At 55.7% G+C, this 19,001-nt stretch overlaps 2 protein-coding genes across 4 annotated transcripts in view; one reads left to right on the top strand and one right to left on the bottom strand.

Annotated features, from left to right (window-relative positions):
• PPFIA3 (PTPRF interacting protein alpha 3) overlaps positions 1-11,561 on the top strand; it is a 32,434-nt gene extending 20,873 nt beyond the window's left edge. The window contains exons 17-30 of one of the 2 annotated variants that reach the window (XM_055240348.2): positions 797-960; positions 1,090-1,217; positions 2,546-2,639; positions 3,243-3,324; positions 3,981-4,181; positions 7,140-7,202; positions 7,363-7,389; positions 9,300-9,475; positions 9,883-9,980; positions 10,187-10,362; positions 10,451-10,519; positions 10,741-10,912; positions 11,274-11,345; positions 11,430-11,561. In XM_055240348.2, the coding sequence (XP_055096323.1) occupies positions 797-960; positions 1,090-1,217; positions 2,546-2,639; positions 3,243-3,324; positions 3,981-4,181; positions 7,140-7,202; positions 7,363-7,389; positions 9,300-9,475; positions 9,883-9,980; positions 10,187-10,362; positions 10,451-10,519; positions 10,741-10,912; positions 11,274-11,332 (1,509 nt within the window). In that variant the 3' untranslated portion in view covers positions 11,333-11,345; positions 11,430-11,561. The remainder of the gene's footprint in view (positions 1-796; positions 961-1,089; positions 1,218-2,545; positions 2,640-3,242; positions 3,325-3,980; positions 4,182-7,139; positions 7,203-7,362; positions 7,390-9,299; positions 9,476-9,882; positions 9,981-10,186; positions 10,363-10,450; positions 10,520-10,740; positions 10,913-11,273; positions 11,346-11,429) is intronic. The other variant, XM_055240349.2, reaches the window with a different exon arrangement.
• An 850-nt stretch (positions 11,562-12,411) lies between these two features.
• HRC (histidine rich calcium binding protein) lies at positions 12,412-16,578 on the bottom strand. 2 transcript variants are annotated; one of them, XM_055240350.2, is made up of 6 exons: positions 14,721-16,578; positions 14,575-14,645; positions 13,497-13,565; positions 13,190-13,244; positions 12,703-12,739; positions 12,412-12,518 (listed from the first exon to the last, which is right to left on the bottom strand). In XM_055240350.2, the coding sequence occupies exons 1-6, from the start codon at positions 16,441-16,443 to the stop codon at positions 12,482-12,484; spliced, it is 1,992 nt and encodes a 663-aa protein (XP_055096325.1). In that variant the 5' UTR covers positions 16,444-16,578; the 3' UTR covers positions 12,412-12,481. The 2 variants fall into 2 exon arrangements, with proteins under 2 accessions (XP_055096325.1, XP_063470902.1); XM_063614832.1 differs by lacking the exons at positions 12,412-12,518; positions 12,703-12,739; positions 13,190-13,244; positions 14,575-14,645 and having other exon boundaries at positions 13,522-13,565.
• Positions 16,579-19,001: the final 2,423 nt, after the last annotated feature.

Genomic DNA, 19,001 nt, shown 5'->3' with positions numbered 1-19,001 from the left:
GAGAATCACTTGAACCCAAGAGGCAGAGTTTGCAGTGAGTTGAAATCGTGCCACTGCACTCCAACCTGAGAGACAGAGTGAAACTGTGTCTCAAAAAAAAAAAAGTTTCAGTGACAACATGCATTTGAGAACTACAAATTAGATCCTCAGAACTGACCTTTGAGGGAGGCAAAGAGATATTGGCCCTATTTTACTCCCTTAAATTCAGCTTTCCTGCTTCCAGAACCTGTAACTCATTAGCTTTCTTTGAGGCCCGATCAACATGGTGAAACCCCATCTCTACTAAAAATACAAAATTATCTGGTATCTGGATGTGGTGGCGCGGGCCTGTAGTCCCAGCTTCTCGGGAGGCTGAGGCAAAAGAATTGCTTAAACTCAGGAGGCGGAGGTTGCAGTGAGCCGAGATTGCGCCACTGCACTCCAGCCTGGCGACAGAGCTAGACTCCGTCTCAAAAAAAAAAAAAAAAAAAAAAAAGCCGGGCATGGTGGCACATGCCTTTAATCTCAGCTGCTTGGGAGGCTGAGGCAGGAGAATCTCTTGAACCTGGGAGGCAGAGGTTGCAGTGAGCCGAGATTGTGCCATTGCACTCCAGCCTGGGCAACAAGAGTGAAACTCCATCTCAAAAAAAAAAAAAAAAGTTTCTGCAATTCACCCTGACTTGAGCTAGACTACCTTTGGATACTGTGTTCTAAACCAGGGTCACCCCACACACCCCTTAGTAGACGTCTCAGTTAATAAGGAGCCCCCGACATGACTCTTTGAACTCAATCCAGCATCTATGCCCTCTGTCCTCAGAATCATGTCCCTAAGGAGGAAGCTGGAGCTCCACGAGGGGAGGGGCCGGCCATCCCAGGAGACACCCCACCACCCACTCCCCGTTCTGCCCGTCTTGAGAGAATGACCCAGGCCTTGGCACTGCAGGCGGGGTCCCTGGAAGATGGGGGACCCTCACGGGGAAGGTCAGCAGGGACAAGGGATAGGGACAGGGAGAAGCTGGCTTGGGAAGATGAGAAGGGGGTGGACAAGGACTTGGGAGGAGAGGGGGCATCCCAGCAAGGATATGCTCTCATTCTCTCCTGCTTTCCCAGTGAGGGCACCCCAGATTCCCTGCACAAAGCCCCCAAGAAGAAGAGCATCAAGTCATCCATAGGCCGTCTCTTTGGCAAGAAAGAGAAGGGACGAATGGGACCCCCAGGCCGGGACAGCTCTTCTCTGGGTGAGTACCTCACTCTAACCCTTCCCTCCTTGGTTCCTTCCTCCCTTCCTCCCTCCCTTTCTTTCTTCTTTGTATGTTCATTTGACATCCATTCATGTCTTCATTCCTTTGGTGATTTATTTAGAATTTGGAAGGAACACAGCTTGCCAAGGTAGGCGGGAGGAGGAGGGAAAAGGAGAGGGCACTCTGGGGCCTGCTTGGGTGACTGGGTGGGTAAATGAATTTATTTCCTTTATCTATTTTTTTTTGTTGTATTTTCGTTTTTGTTGTTGTTGTTTTGAGACGGAGTTTCGCTCTGTCACCCAGGCTGGAGTGCAGTGGCACGATCTTGGCTCACTGGAACCTCCACCTCCTGGGTTCAAATGATTCTCCGGCCTCAGCCTCTTGAGCAGCTGGGATTACAGGCGCCCGCCACCATGCCTGGCTAATTTTTTTGTATTTTTTAGTAGAGATAGGGTTTCCCTATGTTGGCCAGGCTGGTCTTGAACTCCTGACCTCAGATGATCCACCCGCCTTGGCCTCCCAAAGTGCTGGGATTACAGACTTATTTACCTTTTTTTTTTTTTTTTTTTTGGAGATGGAGTCTCGCTCTGTTGCCCAGGCTGGAGTGCAGTTGCGCTATGCGCTATCTTGGCTCACTGTAAGCTCTGCCTCCCGGGTTCACGCCATTCTCCTGCCTCAGCCTCCCCAGTAGCTGGGACTACAGGCGCCCGCCACCATGCCCGGCTAACTTTTTGTATTTTTAGTAGAGACGGGGTTTCACCGTGTTAGCCAGGATGGTCTTGATCTCCTGACCTCGTGATCCGCCTGCCTCAGCCTCCCAAAGTGCTGGGATTACAGGTGTGAGCCACCATGCCCGGCCACCTATTTTTTAAACAGAGGAAGAGGGTGTGGCATCCTCAAGGCAGGGCACCTTCCTGTGGTGTGCTGGAGCCTGCTGGCACTGGCTCAGGAGATCCGCTATTTCAGGAATTGGCTGACATCACACTGGTAGTTTGAAATTGCCCATGGTGGGATTATTTACACCATGGAAATGGGCAAATGCTACAAATCAGGGATTCCCTTCTGCCTCGCCAAGGAGCCAGTTGTTAGGCATTTACCAGCACACCACTGCTGCGTTACCAAGGCCAGCCCAGTGCATCCAGCCGTATTTTGGGGATGACTCCAATTCATGGGCGCCTGTCTGGCTTTATCACTTCCTCGACGTGCCCTCACTCACTACTCCCTCAGGGCCTCTGCCTTTCCAGCATTTTCCTCATTACCTCCAGCATGAAAGATTCTGCCTTCCCCTTGAGATTTTCCAAATTTCGACCCCTCCCTGCCTCCAGCTGGAACACCCTCAGATGAGACACTGGCCACTGACCCTCTGGGGCTAGCCAAGCTGACAGGCCCAGGAGACAAGGACCGAAGGAACAAGAGGAAGTGAGTGTGTGTGAGAGAGTGTATGTGAATGTGTGTGTTTGGGTGTGTGAGTGAGTGTGAGTGTGTGTGTGAGAGTCTGCGAGAGTGGGTGTCTGTGTATGTGAATGTGTGTGTTTGTGTGTGTGTGTGAGTGTGTGTGTGAGAGTCTGCGAGAGTGGGTGTCTGAGTGTGTATGTGTGGATGTGTGTGTATGTGTGTGACTGTGTGTGTGTGTGTGTGCAGCAGGGGTGGTGAACAGAAATGGGAATTCAATGCTGGGAGGGGGTGTTCGTGATCGTGAACTTGCTTGCCTGGAAACCCAGGAGCTCCTAGAGTTTTTATTTTTTCTTTCTTTTTTTTTGAAAAAAATTTTTGTATTTTTTGCATTTATATAATATTGTTTCTTTTATTTTTCTTATTTTTTTCTCTCTTTTGATAGGGGTTGGGGGGAGAGGATTTACAGATTCACATGTATTTTTTGACCTTCTGCCGTGTTTTATACATTCATAAAAGGTGCGTGTGCGTGTGTGCGTGTGTGTGTGTGTGTGTGCTGATGGGGGCCATCCACAGAGCAGGGGGTCTCCACCCCTGACAGCTTCTATCCTGGCCCCTTCACCCCTACAGGCATGAACTCCTGGAGGAGGCCTGCCGCCAGGGCCTACCTTTTGCTGCCTGGGACGGGCCCACCGTGGTGTCCTGGCTGGAGGTACTGGGACCCAGAAATGCCCTGTTGGTCCCCAACCCCTCTGACAGCCCCACTGGTAGGGGCTGCCTGGTCCTTCTGGCGCCACCCTGCTTCTAGCCCAGAGGTGGGGGTGGCCATGGGCCGGGCAGGTGAGGACCCAAGAGGGCTCGGGCTTCCTGTTCATCTAAACAGCTTCTTTCTCCTTCTCCTTCTGCCCCTGCCACTCTGGCCTTGCCCACCTGGGTCATGGTCTCCTGTCGTTCTCTCTACTCTCTCTTTCTGGATTCTCTGTCTCTATTTTTCGGCACCATTCCCATCTCTGACCACGCTTTTGTCATCCCCCGTATTTCTCCTGATGTCTCCGATCGCCCTGCCGACGTCTCCCTGTCTCCCGCTTTCTGTCTCTCCCCACCCTCTATTTCTCTCTCTCTCTCTCTCCCTCCGTCCCCCCCTCCCTTGCTCTCCTTCTCTCTCCCTATCCCCCCTCCGTCTGTCTCCCTGTCTCTCTCTCCCTATTTGTCTCCCTCGGACTCTCCCTCATCTCGTCCACGTCTCTTTTACTTGTCCTGTTTCTTCTCCTTGCGAACTTTCCCACGTCTCTGTTTCACCTCCCATCCCCCCCTTGCCTGTCCCCTCTGTTCCTCTGTCCCCTCTGTTCCTCTGTCCTTCCGTTGCAGCTGTGGGTAGGCATGCCTGCCTGGTATGTGGCCGCCTGCCGGGCCAATGTCAAGAGCGGTGCCATCATGGCCAACCTGTCAGACACGGAGATCCAGCGCGAGATCGGCATCAGCAACCCGCTGCACCGACTCAAGCTACGCCTCGCCATCCAGGAGATGGTCTCGCTCACCTCGCCCTCAGCCCCCGCCTCCTCCCGCACTGTGAGTGTCCGGCGGCCAATTCCAGCCTTCGCTTCCTCAGAGCCCCGCCTCTTGCCCTCAGTCTAGCCAATCCTGGGCCTGCTCACTCCTCTGTCCCACGACCCTACTTCTCATTGGCTCTTACCCCCCTCAGCCTCCCCTCCGCTCCCAACTTCGCCTGTGATCCATGTGGTACTCCAGGAGGGGCCCAGGCCACCTCCTTCCCTGACTCTCTCCCTCTCCTTGGCATTTGCTGTCCCACTAAAATGTCACCACTTCTAAGAAGCTTTCCTTAACTTGTCAGCTAAACGAGATACCCCATCATTCCGGCATATCAGCACCTTCTAATGTTCCCCATAGCAATTATTGCCTTCTAATTATTCTATCTTTTCATTCCAACTTTTTTTTTTTGAGACAGAGTTTCGCTCTTGTTGTCCAGGCTGGAGTGCAATGGCGCGATCTTGGCTCGCTGCAACCCCCGCCTCCGGGGTTCAAGCCATTCTCCTGTCTCAGCCTCCTGAGTAGCTGGGATTACAGGCGCCCGCCACCACGCCCGGCTAATTTTTGTATTTTTAGTGGAGACGGGGTTTTGACATGTTGGCCAGGCTGGTCTTGAACTCTCGAACTCAGGTGATCCGCCCACCTCGGCCTCCCAAAGTGTTGAGATTACAGGCGTGAGCCCCTGTGCCTGGCCCTCGTTCCAACTTTTTATTACGAGAAATTTCAAACATACAGAAAATCATGTGTACCCAGTTCAGTGATTCTCAAACTTTTGCTGTACTTGCTCTGTTGTGTGTGTGGGGTGGGGGGAGTGGGGAGTACAGGTTGAGTGTCCCTTACCTGAAATATGTGGGACCAGAAGTGTTTAGAATTTCTGATTTTAAAAAGTTTTTTTTGAATATTTGCATATAAATGAAATATCTTGGGGATGAGAGCCAAGCCTAAACATGAAATTCATTTATGTTTCATATGCATCTCATACACATGCCTAAAAAGAATTTTATACAATATTTAATTTTTTATTTTATTTTATTTTTTGAGATGGGGTCTTGCTTTGTCGCCCAGGCTGGAGTGCAATGGTGTGACCTTGGCTCACTGCAACCTCTGCCTCCCGGGTTCAAGCAATTCCAATCCTCTGCCTCAGCCTCCCAAGTAGCTGGGATTACAGGCGCCCACCACCAAGCCTGGCTAATTTTTGTATTTGTAGTAGAGATGGGGTTTCACCATCTTGGCCAGGCTGGTCTTGAACTCCTGACCTCGTGATCCACCTGCCTCAGCCTCCCAAAGTGCTGGGATTACAGGTGTGAGCCACTGCGCCCAGCCTACAATATTTTAAATAACTTTGTGCGTGAAACAAAGTTTTGACTGCATTTTGATTGTGACCTGTCACATGAGGTCAGGTGGGGGATTTTCGTCTTGTGGCTTCGTGTCAGCACTTAAGAAGTTTAGGGCCAAGCACTGTGGCTCACACCTGTAATTCCAGCATTTTGGGAGGCCTTGGGCGGCCGATCTCTTGAGCCCGGGAGTTCAAGACCAGCCTGGGCAACATGGCGAAACCCCGTCTCTACTAAAAATACAAAAATTAGTCGGGCGTGGTGGCGCATACCTGTAGTCCCAGCTACTCAGGAGGCTGAGGTGGGAGGATCCTTTGAGCCCAGGAGGTCGAGGCTGCAGTGAGCTGTGATTATCCCACTGTACTGCAGCCTGGGTGACAGAGAAAGAGTGCATCAAAAAAAAAAAAAAACCCAAAAAAAAACGCGTTTAGAATTTTGGAGCATTTTGGATTTTAGATTTTCAGGTTGGGGATGCTCAGAGACCTATTGAATGTAATTTGAGAACATCATAACAGCTTAGCCCCCAAAATTACTTTAGTAGGTCTTTTTCTTCCTTGTAAATACCACATCCTTTATCACACCTAAGGGCATTCACATTGTTGTTCATTTCTTTTCTTTTCTTTTTTTTTTTTTTTTTGAGACGGAGTCTCACTCTGTCGCCCAGGCTGGAGTGCAGTGGTGTGAGCTGGGCTCACCGCAACCTCCGTCTCCCTGGTTCAAGTGATTCTCCTGCCTCAGCCTCCTGAGTAGCTGGGATTAAAGGCGCATGCCACCATGCCCAGCTAACTTTTGTATTTTTAGTAGAGATAGGGTTTCACCAACGTTGGCCAGGCTGGTCTTGAACTCCTGACCTCAGGTGATCCACCCGCCTCTGCCTCCCAAAGTGCTAGGATTACAGGCATGAGCCACCACTCTCAGCCTAATTTTTGTATTTTTAGTAGAGACGGGGTTTCTCCAGGTTGGCCAGGCTAGTCTTCAAACTCCAAAAGTGATGTGCCTGCCTCAGCCTCCCAAAGTGCTGGCACTACAGGTGTGAGCCACCACACCTGGCCACAGTTGTTAATTTCATCTACTATTCACTCTGTATTCAAATTTCCCCAGCTGCTTAAAATATGTTCATTGTTTCTCCCCCACTATGACGAAAAGGGTCTGTTGTGTCCCTTGCCATATCCCACACCCTATGACGGTGACTGGTGCCTGACTCTCACCAGAAGTACATAAATGTTTTTATCCTTGTATGGATTCCTAACTCGTGGGGTTGTTGGGAGCAGAAGCTCAATAAATGTGAACCCCCCCACACACCCCCTAAACATTTGCATCATGGCTGTGTCTGCCCCCCACTTCTGAATCCTCATTCTGTACCTCTGTGTGAGGTCAGCGAGGTGATGTCATTTGCACAGGGCCACACAGCAAAATGCATGGCAGGGTCCCAATTCTAACCTGAATTTGTTCAACTCCAATGTCACATTGCCTGGTACATGGCAGGTGCCCTATAATAAGGATCATTCCTTTTCTCTGTTACTGCTTGTCCCAGAAAGCAGGAGGGACATAAACGTATGGCCCAGGGCCTTCAGGAGGACACCCTCCTTCCTCTCCCCCACGCGAAGCCCTCTCCCACCATCCATTAACACTCCCTGCCCCTCAGTCCACAGGAAACGTGTGGATGACACACGAGGAGATGGAGTCCCTTACGGCCACGACCAAGCCCGTGAGTACCCCCTGCCGGCCGCCTTGGGGGTGGCACCAACCCTCTTTGGGGGTGGGGGCGGGGACCGAGTCTGTGGCCATCCCTAAGTCTGCTCCTTGCGTCCTCCTCTGCCTGCCCCTTAACTCACCCCTTCTCTCCCCTCTTCCTACTAACGGGTCAGGAGACCAAGGAGATCAGCTGGGAGCAGGTAGGGGGCGCGGGGCGGGGCGTGAGCGCATGAACAGGCTGTGCACGACGCATGGATGCCCCTCCTCCGAGCCCTGCCCCTGCCCTCACCAGAACATGCCATCATCCCCATGGGGGGGGGGCGCTGCGCCAAGCTTGGCTCTGGACTGTTCCATTATGGCTTGGTGGTGGGGAGGGTAGAGGGGATGCGGTGTGGAAGCCCAGACTTGCATAGTCAGCCTTATGCATGGACCATTTCATCATCGTGGAGTGTGGGGGCTCTAAGGGGCTTCAATTCTGTAGCTCAGGAGAGACTGAGCAGCCGGTGTCCCTATAGTGGAGGGGCGGGGGCTACAGTGGACTGCTTAGTGTACCAGGGCCAAGGAGGAAGCATTGGCTGTGGTGGTGGTGAGGTAGCCAGGCTGAATGAGAAGTTGGGGAGGAGGAGCTACACTTTGTTCTCAAGAAACAAGAGGCAGCAGGGCGCTGTGGCTCATGCCTGTAATCCTAGCACTTTTGGAGGCTGAGGTGGGCAGATCACCTGAGGTCAGGAGTTTGAGACCAGCCTGGCCAACATGGTGAAACCCTGTGTCTACTAAAAATACAAAAATTAGCCGAGTGCAGTGGCTAGCGTCTGTAATCCCAGCTACTTGGGAGGCTGAGGCAGGAGAATCGCTTGAACCCAGGAGGTAGAGGTTGCACTGAGCCGAGATTGCACCATTGTACTCCAGCCTGGGTGACAGAGTGAGATTCCATCTCATAAAAACCAAACAAATAAACTAACAAAAAAACCCAAGAGGCATGAACTCACTGTCCATGGAGGAATTATGTGTGACTGTGGTCATAGATCACATATTTCCAGCCAGGGGGAGGCATGGATTTTGTGCTGATGCTGAAAGGAGTGAGGGACTTGGGGCTCATCTGAAATATTGCCCTGGGCCAGATATAACATTAGACAAGTATTTTCAGGACATTGCAAGAGTGATGGCCCTTTCTTAGTGGGAGAGCTGCCTTGAAAGAGTCCATTGTCCTGACTTGGAGGTGTAGTGATGTTGGACTGCAGTGAGACAGAGTTAAAGCAGTGCTTCCCCAAATTTAATGTGTAGTGGGGTGGCACGCACCTGTAGTCCCAGCTACTTGGAAGACTGAGGCAGGAGGATCGCTTGAGTCCACGAAGCTGAGGTCAACCTGGGCAACATAGTAAGACCCTGTCTCTAAAAAATAAACAAATATGGCCGGACGCAGTGGCTCATGCCTATAATCCCAGCACTATGGGAGGCTGAGGTGGGCGGATCCCTTGAGGTCAGGAGTTCGAGACCAGCCTGGCCGACATGGTGAAATGCCATCTCTACTAAAAAATACAAAAATTAGCCGGGCATGGTGGCACGTACCTGTAATCCCAGCTACTCGAAGGCTGAGGCAAGAGAATTGCTTGAACCTGGGATGGGGAGGTTGCAGGGAGACGAGATCATGCCACTGCACTCCGGCCTGGGTGACATAGCAGACTCTGTCAGAAAGAGAAGGAGAAGGAGAAAGAGAAAGAGAAGGAGAAAGAGAAAGAGAAAGAAAGAAATAGAGAAATTAAAAAATAAATATAATGTATATTTCAAATCACCTGAGGGTCTTGTGAAAATGCAGATACCGACTTCAGTAGGTCTGGAATAAGGTCTGAGATTCTGCAATTCCAGCAAGTCCACAGGTGATGGTGATGCTCTAGGTCTCAGGACAACTGTTTGAGTAGCCAAGAGTATATGCTGTCATGAAGGGCTAGGAGACAACTCTGGATTGGTCCATTATCCTGAGCAGAGACTGATCATTGTCCTACCATGGGGTGGGAAAAAACTGGATTGGGAGGTTGGGTTGTACCCCTCTCATGTACAGTGGGAAGGGGCCAGAGGGCCTGACTCCTCCCTCACCTGCCCATGGCCCCAGATCCTGGCATATGGCGACATGAACCACGAGTGGGTGGGGAACGACTGGCTGCCCAGCCTGGGGCTGCCTCAATACCGCAGCTACTTCATGGAGTCGCTGGTGGACGCTCGAATGTTAGATCATCTTAACAAGAAGGAGCTCCGGGGCCAACTCAAGATGGTGGACAGCTTTCACAGGTGGGGGCTGCCTGGCCAATGGGGACAGTCCAAAGGGAAGCCCCACCCCAGAGAGTCTTCGGCCAACGGGATTGGCCATGGGAGATTCCTAGGCTTATCTTGGCCCTTTTAGCCTGAGTTCTCAGGAAATCCTGACTCTGTGCCCCTTTCACCAATGAGATGGTCCACAGGAAAAGTTCAGATCCTGAGATGGCTTGGCTAGTTAACCCTGGACCCCTTCCAGGCTGGCCAATAGGGAGTGCCTATTATTGAAAATGCCTCACCTCCTGAGGGGGTCAACAGTCAATAGAACTTATCAGCTCCCCACCCTTTCCAAGAAGAGCACAGCCAGTGGGGAGGGACCCGTAGGAGCAGCAGTCTGGGGGACTGGAAAGCTCACCCGTGACTCCACCTCCCCTGCTGCTCAGGGTGAGCCTACATTATGGGATTATGTGCCTGAAACGGCTCAACTATGACCGGAAGGACCTGGAGCGGAGGCGGGAAGAAAGTCAGACCCAGATCCGAGGTGAGTAGAGTGTAAGGGTCCCTTTGGGAGCCAGGTGGAGGGTGTGGAGCTGGATGGGGAGGAGAAGAAGATTGGCACCATAACCGAGGGGTGGAGCCAGCGTGGGGGGCGTGGCCCGAAGAGAGGAAATGGAGGTGGAGGTATGGGCTAAACTGAACTCTCCAGGCCACGGGAGGGGCACGGCTGAAGGTCCCTTCCGTCCCCAGACGTGATGGTGTGGTCCAATGAGCGGGTCATGGGTTGGGTGTCCGGGCTGGGCCTGAAGGAATTTGCCACGAACCTCACGGAGAGCGGGGTACACGGGGCACTGCTCGCCCTGGACGAGACCTTCGACTACTCCGACCTGGCCTTGCTCCTGCAGATCCCCACGCAGAACGCACAGGTGAGCTGCCGCTGGGCCCGGAGCATGCTGGGCGTCCCCACCTCGCAGACTGCACGCTCCAACCGCCCCCTCCACCTCCTCTTTCCAGGCCCGGCAGCTCCTGGAGAAGGAATTCAGCAACCTTATCTCCTTAGGCACAGACAGACGGCTGGACGAGGTGGGCGCGGCAGCAGCTCAGAGGGCTCTGCTCCCAGCGGCTCCTCGAGAGGCGGAGCTGAGGGGGCGGGGCCCGACTATTAACGGGTCAAGGTTGGAGGCGGGGCCAGGAGGGGGCGGGGTTAAGGGAGAGGCGAGACCCGGAGAGGGGTGGGGTCAAAGGAAGGGGCGGAGTCAAACGAGGCAGGAGTCCCTCACCGGCTGCCCGGCTCCTGTACCTAGGACAGCGCCAAGTCTTTTAGCCGCTCCCCATCCTGGCGGAAGATGTTCCGAGAGAAGGACCTCCGAGGCGTAACTCCCGACTCAGCTGAGATGTTGCCCCCCAACTTTCGTTCGGCTGCAGCAGGAGCCCTGGGCTCTCCGGGGCTCCCTCTCCGCAAGCTGCAGCCAGAAGGTGGGGGGCTCCCAAATGCGACAGCCCTTCCTCGCTTCCCTAGGGTGGGCCATGGACCACCTCGGTAGTCCAGGTTGTGGAATGGCCTAGTCCTTTCTCGCCCACCCCTGAGGAATGGACTGCTCCAACGTTCTGTACTCCCCCGTCAGGATGAAATGGATAAATCCCACTCCCCCTTCCCAGGGCGGGAGTGAACTCGCCCAGTGAGAGTTTGAGTCCTTGGCTGCGGGGAAGGGAGGGAAACCCATGTGGAGCCTGGCGATCGTTGTGACATCGGGAAGGGAAGTCCAAAGGGAGGAATCCTGGAGAGGAACAGGGAGGAGGGTGCTCCCGGCTGAACCGCTGCTCGCTCTCCCTCCAGGCCAGACTTCTGGGAGTTCCCGGGCAGACGGCGTTTCGGTCCGGACCTATTCCTGCTAGTGCAGGCCTCCAGGTGAGGACCGTGCTGGGCGACCTTGGGGGTGCGGGGCGGCACGGTGGATCTTCACTGCTCCACGCGCTGCTCGGCGTCATGCAGGTGACCTCACTCGGACGGAAGAATCTTCCCGAGGCTGGGCTGTTCCCTCTCCTGCCCGGACTGTGGCCTCGCCGGGGAGAGCGGGCGGGGGAGCTCGCGCCGTGGACTGGACCATCTGTACAGACCAGCGGGAGTGCGCGCGCCCGCCTCGCGCAGGGCCGGGGCCTGGACCAAACCACATGAACTGGACTGAGAAGGGGAAGAAGCGGGCAGGAAGAAATCCCGCCCCAAACGTCCGCCTTCCTTTTCTCTACTTTGTAATTTATTGATCAGTTTCTGTTGGGAGACGGGTGTCCTTTACCCGCGGGAAGAGGGCGGGGCTTCCCTCCCGGGCCGCATGCGGGGAGAGGCTGCCCCCTCCCCTTTTTCCTGCCCAGTCGCGGGGCCCAAGTCTTCCTTCTTCGTCCGAAAGGAGGGGAGGGGGGACTCGCTGCTACAAGCCTCGCCCCCTGTGCCACTTAGCTCCGCCCCGCCGCGTCCGGTCGCCGGTCCCCCGGGTCATCTGCGGGCGGGGTCCCCTCTCCCTCCCCCGTGTCTCGTGTCCCCGGGGCCTCACCGCCCCCCGTGCTGTGGCCGTATCCGTGCCCCGGGGGTAGGGGGCGCAGAATGGCGCTCCCCCTTCTCCTCTGGCTCCGGGGTTTGCATGGGAGAATCCTCTTTCCACGATGCCGCTGGGCGACGTGGCGTGGGGGCAGGGGAGGCGGTGGGGGAGCCCTCGCCCCCGACTCTCGGTCGGCCTCCCCGCCCCAGGCGTCACTCAGTGATCACGGGTAAAGAGAACTGTTTCAAAAAACTCCCTTGTTGACTGATTTTTTTTTGGGGGGGGGTGTTCAACCAACCACCTCGAGCCAGGAGTCCAGGCCCCTCATCCCTCAAGTCTAGGTCCAGGTCTCTAGACCCTACCCGCATTCCCTGATGCCCTGAGATTCCCAGACCCCACGTCTGACAATAAGGTTTCGGGGAGCACGTTTATTCAGAGAAATAAATATGGCTCGTGGAAAGGGATTGGAAGGCAGGGGGAGGTACACCTGCGTCGCAGTCGAGCGGCTGGGTCAGGGTTCCGGCGTTTCCAGCATGTCCGCCAGGGCCCTGGAGAGGAGAACGCCAGAAGTTAGATAGCTGGTGTTCAAAGCTCACCCCAGGACGCTTAGAGATCATTAACCTGCCCATTTCATGGACGGGGAAATGGAGTCCCAAAGTCATCTGATAACTCATAGCGAGACAAGCACTTCTCTAAACGGGGCTTTTACACACTCCCCTTTTACACACTTACTGATAAACGGACGAGGAGAAATAGTCAACGTAGCTTCCTGTGGGACAGCAGAGAAAAGAGGCTTGAGGGGTACCGCACGAGCAAAATTAGGCGGCCACTCAGTATAGCGTGCGAGATTAGTGCTAGCTCTACCTCCTTTTCCCTAATTCCTTCTTCAAACTGAATCCCTTCTACGGGACCCCTTTTTCGTTCTGAGTGATTCCTTTCCCCAGTAGCCCCGCCCCTTCGATTCCTACTTGAGTTGGCCTCGCCCATTAGGCTCTAAGGCCGCACCTCAAGCCTTCAGTCATTTCTGTCCCTTGGCTTCAGCAACACCACCTGGTGTTCCTCGAGCCAGGTCCTGGCCCACGTGCTCAGAGCCTTGGCCACGCCTCCCCTCTTAGCCCCGCCCCACCAGCCTTCCGGGCCAGGCTCCGCCCCCACCAGGATTCACCACGCTGGGCCTGGCACCTTCCTCAGGTTTTTCCAGGGCCCCGCCCATGCTCACCTGGAGTGCAGACCGTTTCGCAGACCAGCGGGCAGAGATAGCAGAACTGACAGTGCTGGGGGCGGGGACCGGGAGAGAGAGTGAGCGTGGGGCGTGGCCGGGGGCAGAGTTAGGATGGGGCCGGGACCAGACCGGGACCAGAGGGCTAGGTCTAGGTTAAGGTTGGAGTCAGGATCGCTTGTGGAGTCAAAGTTGCATCAGGGGTAAGGGGTTGGGTCAGAGGCCAGGATTTAGGGCTGGGGGTCCTCAGAGGGTCCCGGTGCATCCTGAGGCCCAGTGGAGCCTTGAGTGTGAGGTGAGGTCTCACCTGGCACTGGTCGCAGTGCTCACCCATGTTCTCCTCATCACAGTGACAGCTCTCACATTCAGTGCATCGCTGGGGACCGGGGGAGCCTGGTTAGATGGAAACTGTAACGCCACTTGGGAGATACCCGCCCCTGGTCCACCCCTGCACCCTGGACGCTTCCCCAGACTCTACCCTCTTTATCTCTAACAGTGAGCTCTGTATCTGTCCCCTAAACCAGCCTCTCTCCCCTCCCCTGCCCCTGGTTTCCCTCCCCCCTTCCTTCCTTCCTTCCTTCCTTCCTTCCTTCCTTCCTTCCTTCCTTCCTTCCTTCTCTCCCTCCCTCCCTCCCTCCTTCGTTCCTTCTCTCCCTCCCTCCCTCCTTCCTTCCTTCCTTCTTTCCCCTTTTTTTCCCTTTTTTTGAGACGGAGTCTCTCTCTGTCGCCCAGGCTGGAGTGCAGTGGCGCAACCTCGGCTCATTGCAATCTCCGTCTCCCAGGTTCAAGCGATTCTCCTGCCTCGGCCTCCCGAGTAGCTGGGATTACAGGTGCGTGCCACCACGCCCGGCTAATTTTTTGTATTTTTTAGTAGAGATGGGGTTTCACTGTGTTAGCCAGGATGGTCTCCATCTCCTGACCTCGTGTTCTGCCCACGCTGGCCTCCTAAAGTGCTGGGATTACAGGCGTGAGCCACCATGCCCGGCCCTGCCCCTGGTTTTCTATCTCAGGGCGACCCCATGTCTCCCAGTCAGGGTGGGCTCAGGTGCTCTCTCCACCCCTTCTCTCCCTATTTTCCCCCTAGCCTATCAGCCCCTGTGCCATCCCTCCTTCCCCCGACTCTCTTTGCCACAGACCCCTGTCTCTGTCCCCACACCCCAAGATGCGGCTTGGGTCTTGTCCTCTCCTTCCTGCACCACTGCCCCAGCCTCCCAGCCTCCCAGCCTTCAGTCTGTCCTCACCTCACATGCCTGCAGAAGGATCTCTTTTCATTCAGAACTGACCCTGGCCTGCCCTTGCTCTGAGCCCTCCCACAGCACCACCCCAGGGCCCCTGGGACAGACTCTGGGGACACCTTGGTGGGTGGATCTGGGCTAGGGACATACATTGCAGAAGGAGCAGTAGCCACACAGGGACCCTGGCTGGTAGTTCCCATACTCCTGAGCGTCCTGCGGACCTGCGGGGACAGGAGGGCAGCAGTGACCGAGGCTGACTCGGTTCCTTCCCACCCACACCAGCCCAGGCCACTTACCTGTGTCCTCACCGCTTTCCTCCTCACTGGAGGCACCTCCAGTCTCCTCTCTCCCATCCAGTGGGTTGGGGATGATGGTGAAGTGGGGCTCATCTTCCTCCAGCCCCTCCTCCTCCTCCTCTTCCTCCTCGCTGTGGTCTCGGCTCAGTGGGGCCCCAACCTCAGCCCTCTCTTCCCTCCTCTCCTCCTCTTCTTCCTCCTCCTCCTCCTTGTCTTCCTCTTCTTCCTCCTCCTGGTTCAGGCTGAGGCCATGACCTTCCTCCTCATCCTCCTCATCTTCCTCGTCCCAGCTGCCATGATGGGTGCCTTTCTCTCCCTGCTCTGAACTTTCATCATCTTCCTCGTGGGAGCCGGGGTCCTCTTCCTTCTCCTTTCCCTCCTCAGAATCATCCTCCCTCAAATGGCTTCTATCCTTGACCACTGTGTGTCCTGGGGGGTGATGGCTCATCTCTTTGAAGGACCCTCTTTGACCATGGCCAGTTTCTTCATCTTGGTGGCTTTGCCTGCGGCTGGGGGCCTGGTGGCCAAGCTCAGCAGAGACCTCCTCATCTTCCTCCATGGGGACTCTGTGGTGGTGATGGTGAGGGACTTCTGTTTTATACTCATCTTGGAAGTCCTCTTCATCACTCTTGTGGCCTCGAGTTTGGTGGCTTGCAACATGGTGGCTGAACTGGACTGTGATCTCCTCTTCTTCCTCTTCCTCATCTGCAAGGCCATGGTGGACATGTTGGGGACCCTGGTGCCAGTGTTCAGTGGACACATCCTCATCTTCTTCCGCGTCTCTGTGGCCTTGGTGCCTGTGGTCAGGGACATGATGGCGGTGTTCACCTGAGACAGCCTCATCTTCTTCCTTTATGTGGTCTTGGTGCCTGTGGGCCTGGTGTCCATACTCGGTGGAGACATCATCATCATCATTGTCATCTTCATGGCTTTGGTGCCTGTGGCTGGGGTCACGATGATGGTGTCCATCTGAGACATCTTCATCCTCTTCACTCCCATGGCCTCGGTGCCTGTGAGCCTGGTGTCCATACTCAGTGGAGACATCATCGTCATCATCATCATCGTCATCTTCTTCGTGGCCTTGGTGCCTGTGGGCCTGGTGTCCATACTCAGTGGAGACCTCCTCTTCCTCCTCCTCCTCCTCTTCTCCTTCATCATCTTCCCCATCATGGCCTTGGTGTCCATGCCGGAGGATATGATGGTGATGCTCACTGGACACAACTTCATCCTCATCCTCGTCTTGATGGCTGTGGCTCCTGTGGCTGGGGAGGTGGTGCCTGTGCTCAGCTGAGTCTTCCGTGTCTTCACTCCCATGGCCTCTGTGCCCACGGGCCTGCCCACCATGCTCTGCAAAGTCCTCCTCACCTGAGACATCCTCATCTCCGACTTTGTGGTCTTGGGACCTGTGGCCTGGGAGTAGGTGCCCATATTCCTTGGAGACATCTTCATCCTCCTTTTCACGGTCTGGGTGGCTCCAGAAATGATGCCCATTCTCTGTGGAAACATCCTCGTTCTCATCTGGATGGTCTCTAGGGCTGTGGAGGTGGTGGCCAAGCTCTGCTGATGCCTCCTCGGAGAGCCCAGCGACTCTGGTGTTGTTGTTCCAGTTGCTGAAGCCCAGCCCATCCCCTCTCAGCTGCTGGGTCATGGCCGAGGGGAGGAGCAGGCTGGCCACCCCAGCCCAGAGGACAGAAGTGTGCAGCCATGGCCTATGGTGGCCCATGGGGACGGACAGGCAGCACTGGCTCCAGCTGCCTCTGCGGGGACGTGGACAAATGTTGGGGTCTTTGTCCCTTTGGGGCCGGTCTCTTTTTCTCTGTGTCTCTCCTTTGCTTTGTCCTTTCGGTCTCTGTCCACCTTCCTCTGGTCCTTGCTGCCTGGCTCTGGACACCCCTCTGAGGCTGTCTCCGGAGCCCCCTGACCCCCCTCTGGGGCCCTCCCTCCCCATTCCCCAGCCAATAGGGTCTTTCCCCTCCCCTCTCTCCAGCTAAATTTACTCTCAGCCCTGAGTTATTCTGGGTCAGTCCCCGCCTGCCTGCCTCCTGCTCCTCCTCCTCCCAGCTGGGGAGGGGATCAGTGAGGGGTCTCTCCCTGGCCAGGAGATGGGGGCCAAGGGACTTGACTTTGACCTACCAACAAGCTCATGTTTGGCAGCTGCAAAGACAAAGGCTAGACTTTTAGCAGGTTTTTGGGGGAGCCTGGGGCACCTGGGGGAGGCAGAAGAGACTTATCAGAGGGGAGAGGCCCCTGGGACGGAAGGACTGGGGGTTCAATTGCGGGGTGTTTCCAGCCAGAATGACACGCGCTGGTGAAAGAGTGAAGTCAATACTGAGGCCCTGGAAGGGGGAGAAAGGAACATGGCCCCCAACACACGTGTCCGTGACCTCCTGTCCCTGGAACTCAGATCTGGGGGCAGGGACTGGGCTAGACCAGGGCTATAAATACAGCTGGGAGGGGTTGGGGGACTCAGGTTACAGGGGCCGCAGCTGTCCCCGTCACAGAGGGCTGGCAGGAGACCAGTGGCCTTGCCCGTCTCTGTGTGTCAGTATCTCCTACTCCTCACTGGTCATGACTGCCCCCACTAGGGTCTCCCTTCCTGTTCACGGGTCCTCCTCTCTCTTCGATTCTGTCATCTGCTCTTTCAGGGACCCTGTCCCTCCTCCACGGGATTGCCTCTCCCTCTCACTCTGGGCTTCTGTCCCACTCTCATCTTCGTGTCTGTCCTCTACCCAAGTCTGCGTCCCTCTGTCCCCGCTGTGCCCTCTCCCCTAAATCTCTGGCCTCTCCTTTCTGAGTTCCTGCCCTTTGCCCCAAGGTGTCTCCTCCCCATCTCGCATCCACCTCTCTGGGTCTCTGTCCCCCCTCTCTCTCTGAGTCTCTGTCCCCCTCTCTGGGTATATGTCCCCATCTCTCTCTGAGTCTCTGTCCCCCTCTCTCTGAGTCTCTGTCCCCCCTCTCTCTCTGAGTCTCTGTCCCCCTCTCTGGGTATATGTCCCCATCTCTCTCTGAGTCTCTGTCCCCATCTCTCTCTGAGTCTCTGTCCCCCTCTCTGGGTATATGTCCCCATCTCTCTCTGAGTCTCTGTCCCCCTCTCTCTGAGTCTCTGTCCCCCCTCTCTCTCTGAGTCTCTGTCCCCCTCTCTGGGTATATGTCCCCATCTCTCTCTGAGTCTCTGTCCCCCTCTCTCTGAGTCTCTGTCCCCCCTCTCTCTCTGAGTCTCTGTCCCCCTCTCTGGGTATATGTCCCCATCTCTCTCTGAGTCTCTGTCCCCATCTCTCTCTGAGTCTCTGTCCACCTCTCCCTGGGTCTCTGTCCCTCTCTCTCTCTGGGTTTCCCACCCCCTCTCCCTGGGTCTCTATCCCTCTCTCCGTGGGTCTCTGTCCCTCTCTCTCTGAGTCTCTGTCCCCCTCTCTGGGTATATGTCCCCATCTCTCTCTGAGTCTCTGTCCCCCTCTCTCTCTGAGTCTCTGTCCCCCTCTCTCTCGGAGTCTCTGTCCACCTCTCCCTGGGTCTCTGTCCCCCTCTCTCTCTGGGTTTCCTGCCCCCTCTCCCTGGGTCTTTATCCCTCTCTCCATGGGTCTCTGTCCCTTTCTCTCTGGGTCTCTGTCCTCCTCTCCCTGGGTCTCTGTCCCTCTCTCTCTCTGGGTTTCCCGCCCCCTCTCCCTGGGTCTCTATCCCTCTCTCCATGGGTCTCCGTCCCTCTCTCTCTGGGTCTCTGTCCCTCTCTCCATGGGTCTCCATCCCTCTCTCTCTCTGGGTCTCTGTCCCCCTCTCCCTGGGCCTCTGTCCCCCTCTCCCTGGGTCTCTGTCCCTCTCTCTCTGGGTCTCTGTCCCTCTCTCTCTGAGTCTCTGTCCCTGTCCCCCTGGGTCTTTCCTCCACTCCCTGGGTCTCTGTCCCCCTCTCTCTGTGGGTCTCTGTCCCCCTCTCTCTCTGTCTATCCTTGGGTCCCTGCTGCCCCACATTCTGATTCTCTGTTCCCTAAGTCTTTGTCTCCCCCTCTTTGGGTTAAATTGTCCCCTCCCTGTCTGGCATCCTCCTTTCTGAGTCTCTGTTCCCTCTCTGCCACTGGCCCCAACTCCTTCTGTTCCCATCTCGCTCTTGCCCTCGGAGTCTCCCCTATGTGTCTCTCGCCCCCCGGCCCGGGCCTCTCACCCCCCAGGTCGCTGTCCCTCTGTCCCCTTATCGCGGCCTGGGACCCGCCCTCTCCCCGCCTCCCGCTTTGGCGTCTCCAAGACTCCCCGCCTCCCAGACCTCGCCCCGCCCCAGGCTAGGCTGGAAAG

This window comes from Symphalangus syndactylus, chromosome 13 (assembly GCF_028878055.3).
Source record: "Symphalangus syndactylus isolate Jambi chromosome 13, NHGRI_mSymSyn1-v2.1_pri, whole genome shotgun sequence".
Lineage (NCBI taxonomy): Eukaryota > Metazoa > Chordata > Mammalia > Primates > Hylobatidae > Symphalangus > Symphalangus syndactylus.
The sequence above is the reverse complement of the archived record's forward strand: the minus strand, read 5'-3'. Positions and strand labels throughout refer to the sequence as shown.

Excerpts from the sequence above, each read along its gene's own strand:
- HRC (XM_055240350.2), bottom strand. The coding sequence starts at position 16,443 with ATGGGCCACCATAGGCCATGGCTGCACACTTCTGTCCTCTGGGCTGGG. Across the intron at positions 14,646-14,720 it reads GGAAAGCGGTGAGGACACAG|GTCCGCAGGACGCTCAGGAG; the intron begins GTAAGTGGCCTG and ends CTGTCCCCGCAG. Across the intron at positions 13,245-13,496 it reads AGCACTGCGACCAGTGCCAG|CACTGTCAGTTCTGCTATCT; the intron begins GTGAGACCTCAC and ends CCCCGCCCCCAG.